Source organism: Ambystoma mexicanum, chromosome 2q, assembly GCF_040938575.1.
Source record: "Ambystoma mexicanum isolate Mex_15411 chromosome 2q, UKY_AmexF1_1, whole genome shotgun sequence".
In the NCBI taxonomy this organism is placed as follows: domain Eukaryota; kingdom Metazoa; phylum Chordata; class Amphibia; order Caudata; family Ambystomatidae; genus Ambystoma; species Ambystoma mexicanum.
In genome coordinates, this window is record NC_090924.1 from 494458526 (window position 1) to 494479243 (window position 20718).

Consider the following 20718-nt stretch of genomic DNA (forward strand, 5'->3'; position numbering starts at 1 on the left):
ATGTAATCAGAAATAGCTTGAACTTCTGCATATGTAATTTTATTTACAAAGTGGGAACTCCCCACTACTGTATGGAACATATTAGAGTATTGTCCAACATATTTTTTAACATAGGCCAAGTAATCTGATGACTCAGCCTAGATGGGAAATGTGTACATTCAAGAATATCAGTGATGCATATGATTCCTAAGGTACCACAGTATGGAGGCAGAAGTCCTCTGTTTGACTTGATAGATTGCTTACAAATAGAAAAATACAATCAGGATAACGCATGCCTGCGATTCTCATTTCTCTTGTTACGGTAACAGTGCCAAAGGATGGTGACATGTAGAGTAGAATAATAGCTTTTCACTATGCTTTGTCTGGAAACAACATACGATGGCTGGAATGCTGAACAATGCCTTTTCAGACAGGCAAAATTCCTGACTGGTTAGAGTCAACAAAATGTTTCTTGCAGTATTCTTAAAACTGTTCTATCTTAGATGGTAAATAAATGCTTGAAGTGGGTTAAATGTTACTGAGAATGTAAGGGTGAGCTGCAACTTCTTAAGAGAGAAGTGACAAGTGCTTGCTTCGTTTTATGATAGTACACTTGGTTGAGGGAAGCATTTACTATTTTGGCAATATTGTGTGCAAGGAATTGGATATATTATTTTGTTGTGATGGCAAGAATTCCACTCACCACCTCAAAATATTACATAAACACTAGAGAGACCGCTAGATAACATCAAGCTCATATTATTTTTCTCATATACCCCAAAATATTTCTCATGTACCTTCAACAAACGTGTAAGTTTACTGTCTCTGAAGTTGACAAAGTGCGTTCGGATTCCTCCCTTTTCACTTAAGGCTGAGATACAGTTCCCCAGAGCGAGCAGAGAACGGTTGATGTGAGCTCCTTCTTTCATTCGTTTGCCTCGGTTCTGCGTCTGCACGGTTACAAAATCAAAAAAGGCAATTAAGATTGCAATGCCACTGTAAAACTCCACATAAAACAACTCATCAGAACAACAGTCACTCTGAGGTAGCAGAAGCAACAGGATTTGAATTATTAGTTAAATATTGGAAAATAAACTCTTGTTCTGGTCTATCAACTTAAACAAGCAATCAATTTAGAAAATAAACTACATGCCAGATAATATAACAGGATTTTCAAGGGATTCTGATTGACCGCTGGAAATGTGCTGATTGACAGTCGATAGACCCTTAGCTTAATAATTCTACATTTGCTGAATAGTTCAGTTCTCTGGGATCTTCTGGATTTGGAGTGTTTTATTTTTACTCGCATTCTGCATGGTAGATTATTCCAGAGGTTGGGGCACAAAACGGTCAGGGTCCTACCACCATATCTCATTTGCCATTGGACTTTATTTCATTTGTAATATAGGTTTTAGATTCGCTGTTGAGACAGTTCCTGACCCATGTTTACAAGTACACAGAGTGTTTTGCCCAGTTATCTTGATGTGTCATACAGAGTTTTGAAGGTTGTCCTGTTTTTAACCCGGAAGCCAGTGCAAGCCTACGTACTCTGGAGTGATATGACCTCTTTGAAGGAGTCTCTTTTGAGAAAGTGAAAGGGGGCGACTGAGGATCTCTAGGGGTCAGAGAAAGCTGTCGGCTTTGCTGTGCATTGCAACCTTTGGAGATGTTTCATGGGGGATCCCTGCATAGAGCCCATCCAGTCTCCCATCTCAGCACCAATACCAAGTTATACAGCCACCCCATCAAGCATGACCACCCAACATGGCCCAATAATAAATGTTTTATGTAGGCAGCAGCGAGAGACCCCCCAATGGTAGAACACCAGTGAAGAAGAAAGCTTAGAGAACAGAAACACCCAACACCCCAACATTTGAGGGAGATTATGAGAGGCACTGTACTGGAGGTGAGCCAGTGACTTGCTTTGGGCTTGCAGTGCAAACCTGTCCAAGGAACAAGGCCAAACCCATGCTGTGAGGTCAAATGCTAATGAGGCTTGTAGTGCAGTGCATAGCGGGATCCAAAAGTAAGTGGGCATTCATGAGCACCGTGAAACCAACTGCTCATATGCATGCAGCATGCTACCATTAAAGAAGAGAGAATTCAGGCACCAGCAATACAGGAAGTCAGAGCCAGGAGGCAGTCCCAACAATCTGCGTTCTGGAATCTGCCTTGTTAAAGATGGATTTGAGTGCTCTGTCCACAAAGATCTGATCACAATTGCTCAAAGCATGGTGTCAATAAGAGAAGGAGGGGGCACCTGCAAAGGAGGTGGGACCACAGAATGCTAGTCAATTCCCTGACCCCAAACTATAGGGGAATGTCCCAGTCAATCTCAACAATTATTGAAACACTTCACTTCCAGTCCGAGCATAAAAAAGGGAAGAAAAAGGGAAGAAGAGTGGGAGTTAGGATTTTGTTCTCAGGAGTTGGTGTTCTGATTGGGAGAGTAGCAAGAGTAGAAAGCAGGAGGGAAAGCCAACAAGAACAGATCTTGAAAAATGTAGATAGAAAGATGCACAGGACCTGCTGGTGGGCAAGGACCTCTGCGAAATAGCTGCTAATGAACCTTTCTTTAATAATGGGGAGGAGAGAACCATTGCTATGCACATCATACTAAATGTCCAACATCTGCATACGTTCTAGTAAATCCATACCCCTGCAAAATGAACAAAGGGTCTCTGCCTCTTTGTCTATACAGACAACACAAATGAATATCTTGGAGGTATCCTGTATCTAGGCTAATCCTAGAATTGAGCCCTGATTAGCTGAGAAAAGTGGGAGATTTCCTCAAGAAGTAATTTATCAAACATTGTCGGTAAAAATGTCTGTTTTGAATTTCCATGGAGGGTTTGGGTGCACCGAGCCATTTGTGAATTCCGCCACAAGAGAAGAGTGTTCAGAAAGAGAACAACAAAATTTAGTACAGCTCAACATCAATTGCAGCATTCACAAGGAGCAAGCCATAATTCAGTCCCCGAGGAGCAATCCTGTTCTGTTATATAGTACCTCTATTCTTTAGCATCAGCATGCTTGTCATGCCGGAAATCCTTCAGCGCAATTACATTGCAATAGATTTGAAGCCAATTGAGAAAGAAAACCAAATATTGTGGTTGATGTATCTAGCGTGACATTAATTGTGGTGTTGCAATACTCATCTATTATTACCTCTGAACTCAGGAAGTCATACCATTCAGAGAACAATTCTTTTAAAAAAAAGGGTGATTGTAGCTTGGTACATAGAGATTTATCATTGTCAACCTAGTACCACACAAACTGCCAGAAACCATGACCATCAGGGACTGTGATTATTTTAGTGCAAAGGAAACGCAACCCTCAGTGAAATAATGAGAACTCCTCTGAAATGTCAAGAGAAGTTTGATAACCAACATGCATTTCCCCAACTCCTCAGAAAATCCAGAATGACCTGCATCAGATAAATGTTTCCCTTGTAACAAAGCAATTTTTATGTGGTATCTATTTAGATATTCTCAAAAGGTCCTGCCTTTAGCCAGGTTGCTCATTAGTGTCAAATTCCATGAAATTCCCCAAATAGCATTAGGTACTCCACGCATTGCGAAAATGTGAAGTTAAATGGAGAGCCTTAGTCATAAAAAAAGATGACTATACCATAACATTAATTCAAGTCAGAACATTGAAACACTTTAAAGACTTCTAAAAAAAAAAAAATGATAAAAAGAAAATTAAAACAGTTGTGCATCCAACCTGCCCATCACCCTCCTAGCAGGAAGTGAAAAATGAAAACCCTCTGCCAAAATCCAAACCTCCCCTCTGATAAAAAACCCAACATCCAGTGAATGGAGCACAACAAGCATAGAGGAAAACTGTCAATATTAGTCATAAGCAAAGCTTCCAGTGAGGGAGATAATTTTATGAGGTCGCATACAGTGCTCATTATACAAAAGAAAATCAAGTAGATAAAGATGAAAAATTGCACTCACCCAACACAGGAGACTGCCTGGTGATGCTATTAGCACCTTTGTTAAAGCGCATTACCAGTGATTGCTGACGTCCGAGTGAGCAGTTCCCTTATTTATATTTCCAAGTAAAGGAACCACAAGGTACCCCTACTCTCCCCCATTCCACCAGGGAATGTTACCGCCACAAAGAGTAAACATGATAGCAATATCAGAGACAACATGAACAGAGCATGAGTCTATATGCAAGAGTGTTTTCATGGTTACCCAGAGGTACATGCCATCAGCTTGAAGAGCTTTACTGTCTATCATGCATCTTTAGAAAAGAGGTTACTTTCTCCTGGGAAGTGAAACAAACGTTGGCAAAACCAACAGTTTGGGCTTGTCTGGAGGTACCAACTAATATCCAAAACTAAAAATGAGCTTTCCAGTTTTAAAATATCAGAATTAAGTTTTTTTTATTAAAGTGTTTTGGTGTAGCTCTACATGAGTCGATTTCAGGCGGCCCAATGCTAATCTCCAGAGTCTTCCTTCCAGGAGTTTAAACCACACGGTTTCTCTATCAGTGAAGCTTTGCAGCCCATATAACTTACTAGGCTCAATGCTCTCTTTAAAGATCTTCTCCAAACCTTCTGTAAAGTAGCCACCCTTATATTTAACAAAATTCCTAATGGTATTACGATTTTTCATGTTTTTTGTTATGATCACTTTTCCAATACCAGCACCATTAATGTTTTCACATTTTAGTATGCCAAGATATGTACAGGCTTCCACTACTTCTAGTTCCTCTCCATCAAGTGTAGTCGTTCTGTTTTCTTTTCTTAGGCTGTATCACTATGACCTTGATTTTTTTAAAAAAAATCAATATTTAAACCATTTTACACTGAGTATTTATTAAGAGTATTCAAGCTGTGTTGCAGTCCCAAGGGGGTTTGGCCAATGATAATGGTGTCATCTGCGTAGGCAAACCATGCCACATGTTGGCGACCAACACGTGGCTGAAGGCTATGAGATTTTTCAATTTCTTTGTCAAGGTCGGCCACATTATGATTGTATAAAGTTGGTGCTAGAGGACAACCTTGTTTTAAACAATGATTTGTAACTATGCTTTCACTAAGCAGGCCCTCTTAGTTAATTCTTAATTGAACTGTAGTGCTTGAATTAAGTTCTTTAAAGAAATGTAATGTCATAGAATCCAAACCCCAAGCCGACAGTTTCTTCCACAGTCTTTCACAGTTTACTGTATCAAAGGCGGCTTTTTAATGAATAAAGCAGGTGTAAAGTGATCTCTCAAAACTCTCTAAAGTGGTACAAATAAAGTATAATAAGGTCAATAAATTAACCTCTGTCCCAAGGGCCTTACTGAATCATGTCTGTTGATTTTTATTTATAAATAGGGATCATAATAGACCAATTTCAACTTTTAGGTATTTCCCCAGTAGTACATATCTGTACATGAAGTGAATACAAAATGTTTGTCGACATAAGAGGGTCTTTCGTTATAAGACTATTGCCACCCTGTCAGGGCTCGGCGCCTTAGACGTTTTTAGGGTATATATCAATGTGCCAATGTTTACCTTAGTGAAAGGCATGGCATCCTTATCCAGACAGGGGGCAGAGACATCAGAGAGAGAGAGAGAAGTCCCTAGAGACATTATAGAGTTTAGAAATAAACTCTATCCAAGCCACCTATAAAATCGGAATGAATTCTTTATTCCATGGGTCCAATTCGGTCCATGATCAATATATCTTCCAAAAATGACAGGTGTCAATGGATCGAAATGCCCAAAACATGAGTTGCCATGCGAAAGTCATTGCCCAGGCTTTATGTGCTCTGATAGAGTTGTTATATCTAGTTTTTAGGTTAACTAGGAGAGATTCTCTATTGACCAGATCCACTATCGTGCGTTTGGCAGTTTTCACGTTAATTTTCAATAGCTTTTTCATATTTGCAATTGCCTTGTCACAGCCTTTCTAATTCAGTTTATTATGCACAATTTTCTTGGTTTATCCTGCATACTCACAAAAACATTTTCGATTTCTAAAATGTATTCATCAATTTTAATAGATTTACAATTCACATTATTTACCCAATTACAAAAGATTCTCTCATTACATTCTAGTGCATTTGCTTCAGTCCAGCAGATTCTGTTGCCAGCATTATTAACCGTATAGCTTCCTTCCAAATGAGTATGGGGCTGTTTATATCTATGCAGTATAGGTTTTGTGATAACATGATCACATGCCTCGGAGGGAAATAATTTAAAATCATTTATCAAATTAAACAGGAGATAGGGACTAAGAAAATAATCTATCCATGTGTACACATGCCCATTAGTCCATGTAAATGTTGGCATATCATCATGATCCCTCTTTATACAGCTGAAGGAGACTAAATGTCCCAGACATCACCTCATTCCATAACATTTTTTGTGTCATGTTCTACACATGTTATATCATTGCAATCGTGAATAATTTGCATATTAGCTTCCCTAATCGAGACTTTAGTTTGCGGAGCAAATCATTGGTAATTGAAGTCCCCCATAATGATATACAGATCATCAGGTGACTCCTTTGTCCACTCACTCAGCAAAGTTTCTACTTCCCCAATTAAAGTCAGCGTGTAGACATTTCCTGGCGGGTTATACACATTGATAATCAATATTTGGTGTTCTATTAAGTTCACTTTCATCTTAATTATAGCCGCAGGTATATGATCATTCTGGCCCAAGAGGTCATATTCTGATAATGACAGCTGATTTTTAGAGACAATCAACAAGCCTTCAAACGGAAGCCCTGACAATTAATGTGTAGACCTTTTTTGTATGGTATGATAGCCATCAAAGTGAATTTTATGCATTAAACATGCTTCCTGGAGGGTGAACACATCTACCGATAACAATAGCAACAAGCCCATTGGGTTCTGCATAAATGAGGAAAAGCCTCTGGTGTTCCAGAACAGTATTACCAGCTGATCATGTAAGGCCTGATACTTCTGCTGTCAGAGTCCCTGATGTAGCACTGTTGCCTATTTTGATGGATTTGCAAAGAGGCACTAGAGTCCAATGCTACCATGATCTTTTTAACCAAAACATACATGTCAATGGTGGCCGGTGTGCCGGTCATCTCCTTGCCTCGACCACCCTGTTTTTTTCCCCTGCCATTTCTTTTTCCACACATCATGAGAAATCATAACAAAGTTCATAGAGCATGTACGAATGGGTCATTATTAATTCAGAAAAGTGGATTATCGCCCAGCTGGCTTCAGCCGATTTTGCAGGGAGTTCGGATAATGTGATTACACTCAATGTCATGAATTTCATTTGGGATATCTGATGTAAAAGCTCCAACACATTAGCAAGACGTTGCATATATATCAAGGTTCTTCATTTTCCTAGCCCCGTATTTCTTATTTTGGATATTCTCCAATGTCTTATACGTATATTGTATGGTATGGGCTGGTTGAGTGCCATCCATTTGCTGATTCATATATGCAGTAAGCATCATAGTGTTTATATTGCTCCCCATGCTTCGGGTTTGGTTTTCCTTCAAAGGCTTCTGTGGCTCTTTCAGCCTTCTTAATCTCAGGCAGCCCCCTGGGTTTAATTTTCTTATTTATCCAGGTATCCAATGGGTGAGTGCAAGTTTGCAAAATGGGGACACCTTTATATAGAATGTGGTCACAGAAAGTTTAACTCTGATTGATGTTTGGGAGAGACTTGCTTTTGCCAATTCCGACATGTATGGCAACAAATGTGATACTGAGATTTCATTTTGGTCTACCCTCTTCCTGTCACACTAGTAAGAGAAATGCTTCCATTTCTTAGCATATGCCCTTCTTATTGAAGGCACTGTTGAAAATGATTTTCTTTTTGCTGCTTTTCTCCCATAGTCTTCCATGGGGCACACTTTCTTTTTGCTTTATTTTGAGCCATGCCCTGACTTTTTTAAGGTAAGTAAAGCCTTCTGCTTAACTGCCTTTCAGTGTCCTGACTTTTTGAAGGTATGTAAAGCCTTCTGCTTTACTGCCTTTGCCTGTGTGATCATTCTTATGAGGAAATAGATTAGTCCCTAATACGATCAGTACTCAGAGACTATAGCCCTCATTACAAGTTTGATGGTATCTCTGAGGTAAATCTGCCAAGATACTACCAAACAGATTTACCCTTACCGCCACTTGGTGCGGCAGAATTACCACCGGATTACAAGTGGCGGTATGGCAGTGTTAATCCCCAAATATGGGGTAGGACTCCATGGGGATTTTGGCGGAATAACCACTGGTGGTCATTCCGCCAAAATTGCCATTTTTTGGAAGTAAGGTGGTGGAATAATTTCCAAGGATTTTACTCCACCTTACCTCCCAAACCATAGTTCAGTGGGGTGGTGATGTGGCAATAATTACAACTGTTTCTTGCTGCAACGCCAAACTCGTAGTGAGGCCCAATGTCTCTCTTTGCAGATGTTTTGCCTTTTTACAATTGCACACAACATGTCCTGTGATTATTGGCTTGCTCCTCAAGATAAAACTGTGATTGATTGTTAGAGTGAGCACTACCCTTAGAGATTAGCACACACTGGGCCTCATTCCGAGTACGGCGCTAACCAATGGCGCTATTAACGCCTTGGTTGACGCCGTACCCGGAACGGCAGCGCCTTGGTGGATGGCGGAATCACCGCCCCATTCCAAGGTTGGCGGGGCGGTAATTCCCCATTCACCAAGGCTCTTCCCCATTCCCAAATGAGCCCCCATAGGGCTCAATGGGAATGGGGAAGATGCAAATAACGGTGACCGTTCATTACGGTCACCGTTATTGGCTTGGAGGCCCCTTTGCGCCCTCGACTTTAACACCTGCTCAAAGCAGGCGTTAAGGGCGAGGGCGCAGAGGGAACTCGGAGTATGGTGGTAAGGGATTACCGCCACCGGTCTCGTTACCGGTGGCCGCTATCCCTTACTGCCATACTCGGAATGAGGCCCACTGACTTGATTCACTTCTGGAGAGCACCGTAATGGAATAGTACTGTGATAGTTGGCTTGTGCCCTCTAGGATAGCACCGTAATGATCAGTTTGTGCCCTCGAGGATAATACAGTGATTATTAGCTGTACCCTGCTTCACACCACAGAAATAAGTTTATCACATTAAGTCTCCTCCACGGAGACCCACATTAGCGACACCCTCTGGAATACCCCAGCGATATAAACCTAACAGACCTCCCCAACCGGACAACCCTAGCTCGAGGCAGTGAGTGACCTACTGTTAGGGTTGGCTTCCTCCAGGTGGGTTTGAGGTGTGTTTGTTTGCTGTAGGAAAGGAGGTGTTAGGATTGGCTCTTATGCTTGCATGTGTGGTGTGCCAGGATTGATGTCATAATCAGAATGTAGACTGTGAGTGTGCAGTGTGAGGTTAGAGTGTTTGGAGATGAATTGGTTCTAACCCAGGCAGTTACAATATGTGCGCCTGGGTGGTGGGAGCCAGTGGGCTCAATGTCCCTTGTTCCTCTTTATATCTCAATGACTTGATGACATCTGATCCTGTTGACCAGCCACTGGTCATGCACCACACTCACACACTTCTCAAAAACATACACCCCAACCATTTTGAGGCGTTGTGATAACGTGGTGGTGTGGCGTTTGTGTGTGTTGAAGTGTGGCGTTTGTGTGTGTTGAAGTGTACCCAAGATTTCTGCTAGAGCGACTGCAGCGCTTTCTAGCAGCTTTACATCCTATTTATGGGTTGGTGGTGTGTTTGTGTTTGGGGTGTATGTTTTTGAGTAGTGTGTGAGTGTGGTGCATGACCAGTGGTTGGTCAAGGAACTCTGCAGGGTTGGTGGCGTTGTGGGTGTTGTGGCCCTGCGAGGTCAGATACAAATGTACTAGTGGTAGGCTAGTATGGAAGCTTGTTGGAGCTTTGATGGGTGTTGGTTAGTGACTCTGCGGGGTCCAGAGGTAACTAGTAGGAGAATAGTACCTGAAGCTTTGCGAAGCTCGGATGTTGTTGTGGTTCGTGACTCGGTGGATCCAGGAGGTACCTAGCAAGGACTAGTACCTGAAGCTTTGCTAAGCTTTGAGTCCCTGAAGCTTTGCTAAGCTTTGATGTTGTGCTGATTTGTGACTCTATGGCGTCCATAGGCTTCTAGTAGGAGACTAATGCCTGAAGCTTTGTGAAGCTTTGATGTTGTTTTGGTGACTGTGTTGTGGAGTTGTGAAGGTCCAGGGATTTCGGTGGAAATCCTGACGATGCAGGTCCAATTGCATCTTGTTTTTCTTGAGCTTTTAAGTGGTTTCTGGAATTGTTCTTGAGTTTTTCTGGTCAATTCTAGAAGCCTGGCAACGTTTTCATCTGCAGCTGTGTTCACTTTGGGATGATTTGTATTGTTTAGAAGGGCTCAAGTGTCTGGCCAACATTTGTAGTTAGTGCTGGTGGTGGTTGTTTTAGTGACAGCTAGTTGTCTTTATTTATTGGTGTGATGGTGTGAGTGATTGGTGTCTTGGTGTGTGGAGTGTTTGCTTGATCTTCTGATGGGATTTAACAGTGGTATGAGTTAAGACTGTGGTTCTTTGTTGACTCAGGTAGATTGTTGGGTTGTTAGCAAGTGTCTTGTGTTGTTACAATAGTACCTGGTTTTTCCCGGTTTTGGGAGTTAGTGTTCGTAAGTGGCAGTTCGAGGTTCCTTTGTGGCAGGTGGGAACGGAAGGTGATTTGTGTGGTTTGGTAGGTTTTGGTAGTATTCTGGTGTGTTTTCCCCAGGTGGCCGGTTAGTGCTCGCAAGTGGCAGTTCAAGGTTTCTTTGTGGCAGGGGGGAAAAGGAAGGTGATTTGTGGTGTTTTGATTGGTTAGGAGCTTTAGTTGTGACGGCTGGGTCTGTCGCAGGATGTTAGTTATGCCTGTTGGTACAATTTCCTGGGTGTTAGTGGAACATGGTTGAGAGTGAGGAGTGTTCTTTTGTTTGAAAGTGTGTGGTAGTGGGTTTGTCTTTATCCAATAGGAGGAGGTGTTAGGGTTGGCTTCCTCCAGGTGGGTTTGAGGTGTGTTTGTTTGTTGTAGGAAAGGAGGTGTTAGGGTTGGCTCTTATGCTTGCATGTGTGCTGTGCCAGGATTGATGTCATCATCAGAATGTAGGCTGTGAGTGTGGGGTGTGAGGTTAGAATGTTTGGAGTTGAATTGGTTCTAACCCAGGCAGTTACAATATGTGAGCATGGGTGGTGGGAGCCAGTGGGCTTGATGTCCCTTGTTCCTCTTTATATCTCAATGACTTGATGACATCTGATCCTGTAACTATGAAGCTAATAAAGTAACCACTAAGAGTACCTGCACTGAGTATCCTGACTGTCCTTGATGAGTGAACCCTATGACCAAGGGCTGGTCATAACACCTACCCAACCAATATCACCTGATTAGACCACCCCCACACCCAATCCAACACCAAAAGATAGCCCGACCAAGAGCACAAATACCCCAGCGATATAACCCTAATAGACCTCCCCAACTGGACAACCCTAACTCGAGGCAGCGAGTGACCTACCCCACCAATATCACCCGACTAGACCACTCCCAAACCGAATCCAACACCACAGCTGGACCAAAAGCACAAAGACCAACTCTCCAACAACGAACCGAAGAAAACCCAAACCAGAAAACTCAAACTCAAAATGCCACGCAAACTAATTGGACCAAAGGAAAGACAAAGAGCAGAAAGAACAAACCCTATTGAACAACACTGAAGACTCATGACTGCAAAACACACCCCCACAGCCAGGAATGACAAGAGAACCAGCGCCGAAAGAAGAGATAAATCTCTTTACCTAACTCCATACCTCGCAAATAACCACTCACCACAACGAGCCAACCCAACGTACAAATCAAGAACGAACAACAACAAAACACAACCGCGCAGAAGAAGAACGGACAAAGCTAGAAATAACAAGAACATAATCGACGCCCAAACCACTTACATCACCAAAACAAGAGGACCCTCCGCTCGACAGCCACAAAATTTAGAAGAAGAGCTAGATGAAAAAAAAACCAAGACTGAACCTAGAAGAGGTTTTCGACGACACAGGCACAACGGTACCAACACCTCATCTAGAGACCGACCTGTAAGGAAACCTTAACACTAGTCAGAATACAACTCTGACAATAAAGCACATATCTAACTACACCTTCAAAATCCACTGCAACCTAATAAAAGCAAGATCCATGTCAAAGCACTCAACAGAGATCTTGGACCTTCTCTGCGACAACGGCATTGACATCCTATTCATCACAGAAACATGACTGGATGACAACTACAAAATCACACTCCAAAGCTTCCTCCCCAGCAGCTTCAAATGCCTTCAGATAAACAGGAAAAATAAAAAAGGAGGAGGCCTCACAATAGCATTCAAAGAACACCTGAATGTAAAAACAGATGAACCTCTCAACATCATCAACTGCGAAACCATCCTACACCTATTGGCGAATCCAAAAACGAACATCAAATTCATATTGGTTTACAGACCACTAACATACAATGCAACGTTCATCGACAATTTCATAGAAGCCATCACCAACATAGCCATCAAGCACTAACATCTAATAATCCTGGGGGACTTCAACATTTGGTTTGAAGAAAAACATGCCAACTCTCAAAACTCACTAATTGGACAGCTAACTACCATGAAATTACAACACTTGGTCAAAGGGGCAACACACTCAGCAGGACACACCCTTAGCGCAATCTTCACCAAGAAAAAAACTAATCTCCACGGACCATCGATACAAATACTTTCTGAGCGACCATCTGATCATTCCATTTGTGATCACACTACCAACTCAAGTCAGCATCCAACCCCTCAAGCTCATAACCACCACAAAAAGAAACTGGAAAACTTTCAAAGCAAGCAATCTAATGGAACAACGGGAGATGACCAAACCTTCAGCAGCAGAACTGGAGATGGGAGACCTAGACAGGAAAGTGGACCTACTCCAAAATGGATTGCTGATACAATAGAAAACATTGCCCCGGAAAAACCATTTACCCCCTCAAGAAAAAGAGCAATGCGAAATGGTTCACCCCACTACTAAGCACCATGCAAAAGAACAACAAGAAGCTGGAATTGGAATGGAGGAAAGAATACAACCAAGATAAGAAAACCCAATTCCAGAAAAAAATCTGAGCATACAAGAAAGAAATTCAAAAGGCAAAAAGAAGGCATTATGATGACAGAATCACGAATGCCACCAACACACAAAAAGAAATGTTCAACATCATAAAAGAAATGAGAAACCCTCCTGGTTGTGACAACACTCCAACCCCCTCAGAGAAACTATGCAACGACTTGGCAGACCATTTCATGAACAAAATCAACGACATCCGACAAATCATACAAAACAGACCAACCAACCTTAATACTCAACTAACCGGACCTGTCAACGAGCCACCGCACAAACTACAAACCTTCCCTGAAATATCAGCAAAGGCATTAATCAAGCTGGTAAAAGGCAGCAAGAAAGAAGGATCAACCATGGATCCCTGCCCACCTGACATCTACAAATCAATCCTTGCACAAAGGACTCCTTCCGAATATTACAGAAACCTTTTGAATCTGTCACTCACAACAGGAACTGTACCACGATCCTTCAAATCAGCATATATTAAGCCACTCTTAAAAACACAGGTGGTGACGTGGATGACCTCTCCAACTACAGACTAATTTCAAAAATCCCCTACACAGCAAAACTCCTAGAAACTTACATATACAAATTAACCCAAGAACATGTAGAAAAACACCACTTGCTAGACCAAGCACAAATCGGCTTCAGACCTGCAAGAGGAACAGAATCGGCACTACTATCCATCTGGGACGACCTAAAAACAAATGCAGACTTCAACGGAACCTCGGCTCGGATTCTGCTCGACCTCTCCACAGCCTTCGACACAGTAAGCCATGACACCCTAACCAAAAGATTGGAAGATATGGGTATAACGGACATGCACTACTCTGGATTAAATCATTCCTTGCAGACAGGACAGAAACCGTATGGATAAAACCCTTCGAATCTACTCCACGAGTTAATGACTGTGGAGTACCACAAGGATCCTCATTATCACCATGATACTTCAACATCTACCAGACTCCAGTAATCAGTATCTTCAAAGAATACAACATCACATGCTACAACTACTCAGACGACACTCAAATCATCTACAAAATCGAAGATACTCAAGCCAATCACTCAACCCTAATACAATGTCTAAAAGAAGTCTTTGACTGGATCAACGCCAATAATTTGAAAATCAACCTAGGAAAGACTGAAATCATTATTATATCCAAAAACCAAGAGAAAAAACCCTACATTTCCTAGCCGATGGAAATGGGAGCTGCGCCCACCCCATCTAAGGTAGTACAAAATCTGGGAGTCCTAATGGACAACGCCCTAACCTTAGAACAACAAGTAAATGAAATAATCAAGAAATGCTTCTTCCTCCTTCACGCAACAAGAAGAATCCTACATTTCCTCTCGTTCACCCACAAAACACTGACAATCGTCACCCTCATCATGTCAATAATCAACTACGTAAACTGCCTCTACCTCGGGATGCCAGAACACCTCCTGAAGAAATAACACATCCAAAATGCAGCAGCGAGAGTCCTCCTCAAACTATTCAGAAGAGACCACATGACTCCAGCACTAAAAAACTACATTGTCTCCCAATCAAACATTGTATCACGTTCAAGACAATGTGCATAACACACAGGGCAATCAGCGGACAGGGAGCTGAATTCCTACAAAAGAAAATAACAATCTACAAACCAACCAGACACCTTAGATTAAGCAATGCAACCCTTCAGGAACCAAAACCATATGTCAAGAAAAAACTGGGGGGCTCCTCTTTCTCCCACCTGGCCACAAAAACCTGTAACAATCTCACGAAAGAAATAAACACCACCTAAACTTTACAAAACATCTAAAAAACCTGGCTCTTCAACACCTCGGAACCAAACTGAAACAACTAAACAATCTAACAGGAAACACATAGAACAGATTGACAGAACATAGGATGGCACTGACAACACCCAGAACTGACTAAGGAAACTCCTACAACAACAAAGAAATGACACTAGGTGGAATAGAACACAAGTGACAACCCCATAAGGATATATTTAGCATGCATGCCCAACACTACCTACAACCTTACCCACTTCATGAAAATTAGCAAGTGCCACACTTGGATAGAGATGTGAATGTTGGCAAGTGCCACATTCAGACAGAATTGGGAAGGTTTGCTCACACCGGACCCAGACATGACAGCAAGGACAACATTTGGACAGAATCGTGAACACTGGCCTGCGCCGGACCCAGACTGAATTGTAAAAGATAGCAAGTACCTAATGTGAACATTAGCTTACATCCCATCTAGATGGGATTGCGAGGGTTAGCAATACCACTCTTTGGCGGAGCTGTGAATGTTGGCAAGTGCCACCCTTGGATGGAGTTGTGAACATTGGCCTGCGTCACATCTAGACAGGAGTGTGAATGTCAGCCAGTACCACATCTAGACGGAGTAGCGAATACTAGCCACTGCCACATCTAGACTGCATTGGGAATACTACCAATACCATATTTAGATAGAAATGTGAATATTAACTTAATTTGCATCTAGATAGGTTTGAAGGTGGGCTAGTGCCACATCTAGATATAACAATGAATATTTACACGTGTCATATTGACAGGATTGTGAATGCTAGCCAGTGCAGGATCAAGATAGAAATGCAGAGATAATCGTGCACATGATCTAGAAAGAACGTAGAAATTCAGCACACATCACTTTTAGATAGCAAGGCTATTAACCAATCCACTAACAATTTCACCCTTCTGCATGCACCTCTCAAACTCTAACCATACACAACCACAACCCTAAAGCACCACAAACCGCACAAACCTCACTACACCACAACAACAAAACAAACCAAATATAGCTTCGCAAAAACAGCACACAACGGATACCGAACAGAAAGCACCCCTAAGCTCAGCGAACGGTGTAAACCAAACTGAAGCTGACAACAGCACATCACTGCTCTCTTGCACTTATCCTGCTTGTTCGCACTAACTTCTTTCCCCCCACAGCCATTCCTTTTCAGATCGGCCAGAGCGCCAGGGGACCACTCCGGTGGTGATAGTGCGCGGGACAAATATCCTTTAACATTAACGTTACAGTGAAGTGCAGTTAAGATAATTTGTATCCTTTTAACTTTTTATATAATTACATGTTGGTTGCTATTACAATGTGCCTAACACAAGCTGATGGGCGCAGTGATATTTTTGTAATTTTTTAAACATTTTACTTGTGCACTTTCTTATTTAACACAAATGGCTATGAAGGTGGCTTGCACCCTAAGATTGCAGTGCAACATGTTTTGTATCTTGTTCTTTGGCCAATTTAAATGTCAAGACCGGATGCAAGTATTATGCTTAACTCTTTTAGTGCTTCCTCTTCCGTAGCTTTTTGAATCTTAAATCTTAAAACTTTGCTTTTTTTTCTCTTAAAACAGAAACTTATATACAACAAAACATTCAACATAAGGGATTACCAATCCCCATAAATCCAATGTGATATGTACTTTTGTCCAACTTTTCAATCCACCAATCCTGGCCTAGCGTGCCTCACAAGTCATTCATGCATGGCTGTTTTGAAATTTTAGCACGAACTGCAGTCGTGGGTGATCTCGCTCACACAGGTGTAGCCGGTTTCCGTTCTCTAATAAGGAATAGGGCGCTCACAGAGGCAACATTTATTTGTTTCACGTGCGCGAGCATGCTTACGCGTGGGAGCGGAGGTGCGTCACTGTTAGAGTAAAGGACATATTGATATCTCCGATTTTGCAGAGCACTCGCAAACAAAGTGAATACGCGGTCGGTAAAGACTAGTGGCTCGCTCAGTGGTCGCACGATATAACGTACTGAAAGTGGCCGGTCCTGGGCAGTCCACACACATCAATTATTGATTGCAGCCTCCTGAGTTCAGGCCCTGGCACAAGAATTTCCAGGAAGTCTGAGAGCACTTTTCCAGAGTGGAGTGAGGGTGACATGGAGGGGGAGATGCCAGATGTGGACAAAAACTTGTCTCTCAGTTTAAAAAAGTACTAGGTGACTCCCTAATGGGGGTACCTCAAGGGGTCAAACCCCTTCAAGACCATAAAGGCCTGGGAGTGCCGCAGAAAAGGTAAGTGCTAGCAAGCCACCCAGGTTAGGGGACATCTGCTAAATACCACAGGAAAGAGGGTGAAATTAAGGGGAGTGATAAAGCCAGGAAGAGGTTAACCTCTTCTACTCCCCTGGGCCAAATGAATGGGGAAAACAGAAAGCCCCTAGAGGTAGCCGACAACTTTAGTAAACTAAATAGCACATTCCTATTGAAATCGGCAGTGCCCGACACCTTACCCCCTCCCCTAGGGGTGAAAAATGTAGGCGATAATGGCGCAGAGACTGCGCCTGATGATGATGTGGATGAGGACATGGGTGCAGTGTCCTAGCGAGGCAGTTAGTTCAGCACAAGAACCTAAATACTGTGAGCCTAGATAAAGTTGATGAAGGGGATGATATAGAAGATATGTTTGAGGCCATTAGGCACCCCAAATCTGTGGTCTGGTTGCCCTCGCCTAAAGTGGCATTATACATGGCTAGTAGTATTAGGAAGCCTTCAGAGAAAGATGTGAGATTTCGCTGGAGGGGGAATGTCGAAGGCCGGAGCTTCCTGGCCAAGGTGACAGATGCACTGGAATTGGACTCAAAGATGGTGACGTTTGTCACGAAAGTGAACAAATATGTCAGGAAAGGTGTGCCTGGAGGGAATGCCAGGATAAATTACTGGATCTGGCTAAGCTAAGATAGCTAAGATCATGGACCTGGCGGAGAGGTCCAAGAACGCAGGTGAACCCGTGGACGCACAGACGTTAGTTAACTGGGCCCAAAGTGCCGTTTGCCTCCTGGCCCACAGCAACTATGTGCTCTCTTCCGAAAGGAGGCGCGTAGTTTGCTGTTGAGGTATAGTAAGTTAGGTGATCTGGCAACATATGAAGTGGGAGAAGCCGCACAGGGCATACTCTTCAGAGATGCATTTGGCAAAAAGATGACAAATTTTGTGGGCACGTACACGGCTTTGGAAAAGGCGCAATCGTCTATAATGAAGATATTTCCTCGGAGAGTTTTTACTGGGATCGGTCTGTATACGGGCCATTCGGCTGGTCATTTCATCTCACAGTTGAGACCTCAAGGACCCAGGGCCCAGTACTGTGAGACCAGGCAGTAAGATGCCTTCTTCCCAAGTAGGGGAAGAAATTTCGAGGGGTTGCAGTGGCTGGAGTACTTTCGGACAGCAGAGTGCTGCAGGCGGTAAGTGCAAAGCGAGCGATATCCTGCAGGCGGGGGCAGGATGAGGTTATTCATAGAGAAATGGTGAAAACTGTCAAGTGACTCTTGGGTTTTGCAGGCAGTGACGGGCTTGCAGTTAGAATTCACAAGCAACCTTAGTCAGAGTCAGACCTCCCCACCCCATACATTTGGCGCATGGAGAGGTAGAACTGTTACAAGCAGAAATTCAGAGCCTAGTTCCCAAGGGCGAGATAGAGCAGAGAACTCTGTACAAACCTGAATTTCTCAGCAATATGTTCCTAGTGTACAGGAAGGGAAAGTCGAGGCCGGAAATCAACGGGTTATAGGCACTTCAAGATGGAAGGGATATACCTCCTCAGAGACTTGCTCAGAAAAGGAGACTTCTAGTAAGACTAGACCTGAAAGATGCCTATTTTACGGTTCCCGTAGCGGTAGGACATCGAAGGTTCCTTCATTTCCGCTGGGGAGGAGAGAATTGGCAGTTCAGATACCTGCCTTTCGGTCTGGCCTCAGCGACATGGGTGTTCACGAACGTGATGAGGCCAGTAGCAGTGGAAATAAGCGAAAGGGGCATGAGGATCATAGTGTTTCTGGATGACATCATTATACTAGCACATGACAGGATAACATTACAAGAGCAGGTGCAGTGGGTGAGTGCTTTGATAACATCTCTGAGGTTTCTAATCAATCGTGAGAAGTCAGAGCTGAGGCAGAATCAGTCTTTGGAGTTTTTGGGCATCGTGATAGACACCAGGAAGGCTACGTTGGAGCTACGATTTCAGGAGATGAGAGCGATCAAGAAGGACTTGCAGACAGTGCTCAGGGAGACCAGTATTTTGCTTCGGAATCTAGTCAGAGTAGTGGAGTTGCTAGCATCTTCCATTCAGGCAATCTTTCTGGGGTTGTTGCATTACAGAGCACGTAGGTTTGGACAATTGGCTTTTCTTTTTCAAGTTCCTCTAGTTTTTTGAAAATGGCTTTCTCAAAGACTATTGACTCTGTGGGTAGATTTGGAGGGTAGTAGGTCAATTTGGGATGTAAACCTGCAGTATCTTGTTCTCTTGCGCTCTCAGGGTGATGTTCAAGTTCTCCAAAGTGTTGCCGTAGCCGGATGTTCCTCATGAGTCTAGCAACTTCGATTCTGGTCTGAAATGCATCATGACAGGTAGTGGGGACAAAACTCAGACCCTTTTGTAGGACTCTTGTTTCTGCGTCAGTAAGGTTGTGATCAGACAAATTCATGACTAGTAGTTGTGTTGTTGTTGTTGTAGGCCCCTGCTCCTGGTCACTACAGGGGATCCCTGTATTTGGCCTCTTTTGCGTCCGCCTCCTCTTTGGCAGCGGTATAAAAAAGAGGCCCTGCGGTTATCATTTTGACCTCTCTGGTTGGTATTGACAAATTGAACTTGCCTGTCTCTTGATTGATCCCGGGGCCTTGGGGAATTTCGTTCTTGCTCTCCCGAGGTTCCTGGCCTGTTGTTATCGTCCGAGCTTCCGCTCGAAAATCTCCATTGCACTGGTGTGTTCCGTTTCTTGTAGTTGTTACGTCTGGGCTGCCACCCTCGCCTGTTGGTATTGCTGAGTTGTTGTGCTGCTCCTATTTGGTTCACAAGGAAGGGACATTTAGAATTCAACTCTATCCTTTCCTGTCTTCCTACACAGCCTTGCCCCTGTGGGCGTTAAAACCCACAGTAGTATCTTTCTCTGTGAGAAATACCTGCCCTCAACCACGGTGGTTTTATTCCAAAGAACAGATTGACTACCTGGCTTTGGAAAACAGACTATTCTTTGGTTACTCTCACTTCAACTTGAATACAGTTGGCAATTGTCCAAACCTTCGTGTTACACATCTGATTTAAGAAGGGCATTCCCTGTTAACTTAATTAATTGCCCCCTTATACTTTGTAATGCATTACAGAGCACCCCAGAGGCTGACAATCAGACATCCGTGGGGCTGAGTGAGTATCACCAGTTAGTGTCGTTAGAGGAGGAAGCAAGGACGGAATTAAGATGGTGGCTGAAATACATAGAAGCATCGAACAGGCTGGCTTTTTTCAGAGGTGTGCCAGAATTGGTCATAGAATTTGATGCGAGCAGGTCCGGTTGGAGCTCCAGATGCAGACAGCTAGAGACAGGTGATGTCATGATCTCTGCTTCCAAAAGGTCAGGGTTTTCCCAACTCCCTTGGAAGCAGATCCATAACCCAGGTTCCGAGGGCCAACCAGTCCCAATTGGGACCTTTTGGACCCAGTCCTGGCGCCAGTGGCACCAGGCTCATAAATGTGCCCAGTCCCAGCGCTGGAAGCGCCGGGCTCATGATGCTTGGGTGGACTTACCTGCAGCAGACCATGCTGCTTACTTGCCTGCCAGCTGAGCCTCTGATCCTCTTCTGTTTGGAACTACTTTTCCTGTTGGGTGGGGCAGGAGC

The 20718-nt window shown here is 43.2% G+C and overlaps 1 protein-coding gene across 1 annotated transcript in view; it reads right to left on the reverse strand.

Moving 5' to 3' along the window:
* LOC138569550 (kinesin-like protein KIF19) overlaps positions 1–20718 on the reverse strand; it is a 3041213-nt gene that overhangs the window by 1512899 nt on the left and 1507596 nt on the right. Inside the window, exon 9 of the mRNA XM_069647615.1 lies at positions 777–929. Within this exon, the coding sequence (XP_069503716.1) occupies positions 777–929 (153 nt within the window). The remainder of the gene's footprint in view (positions 1–776; positions 930–20718) is intronic.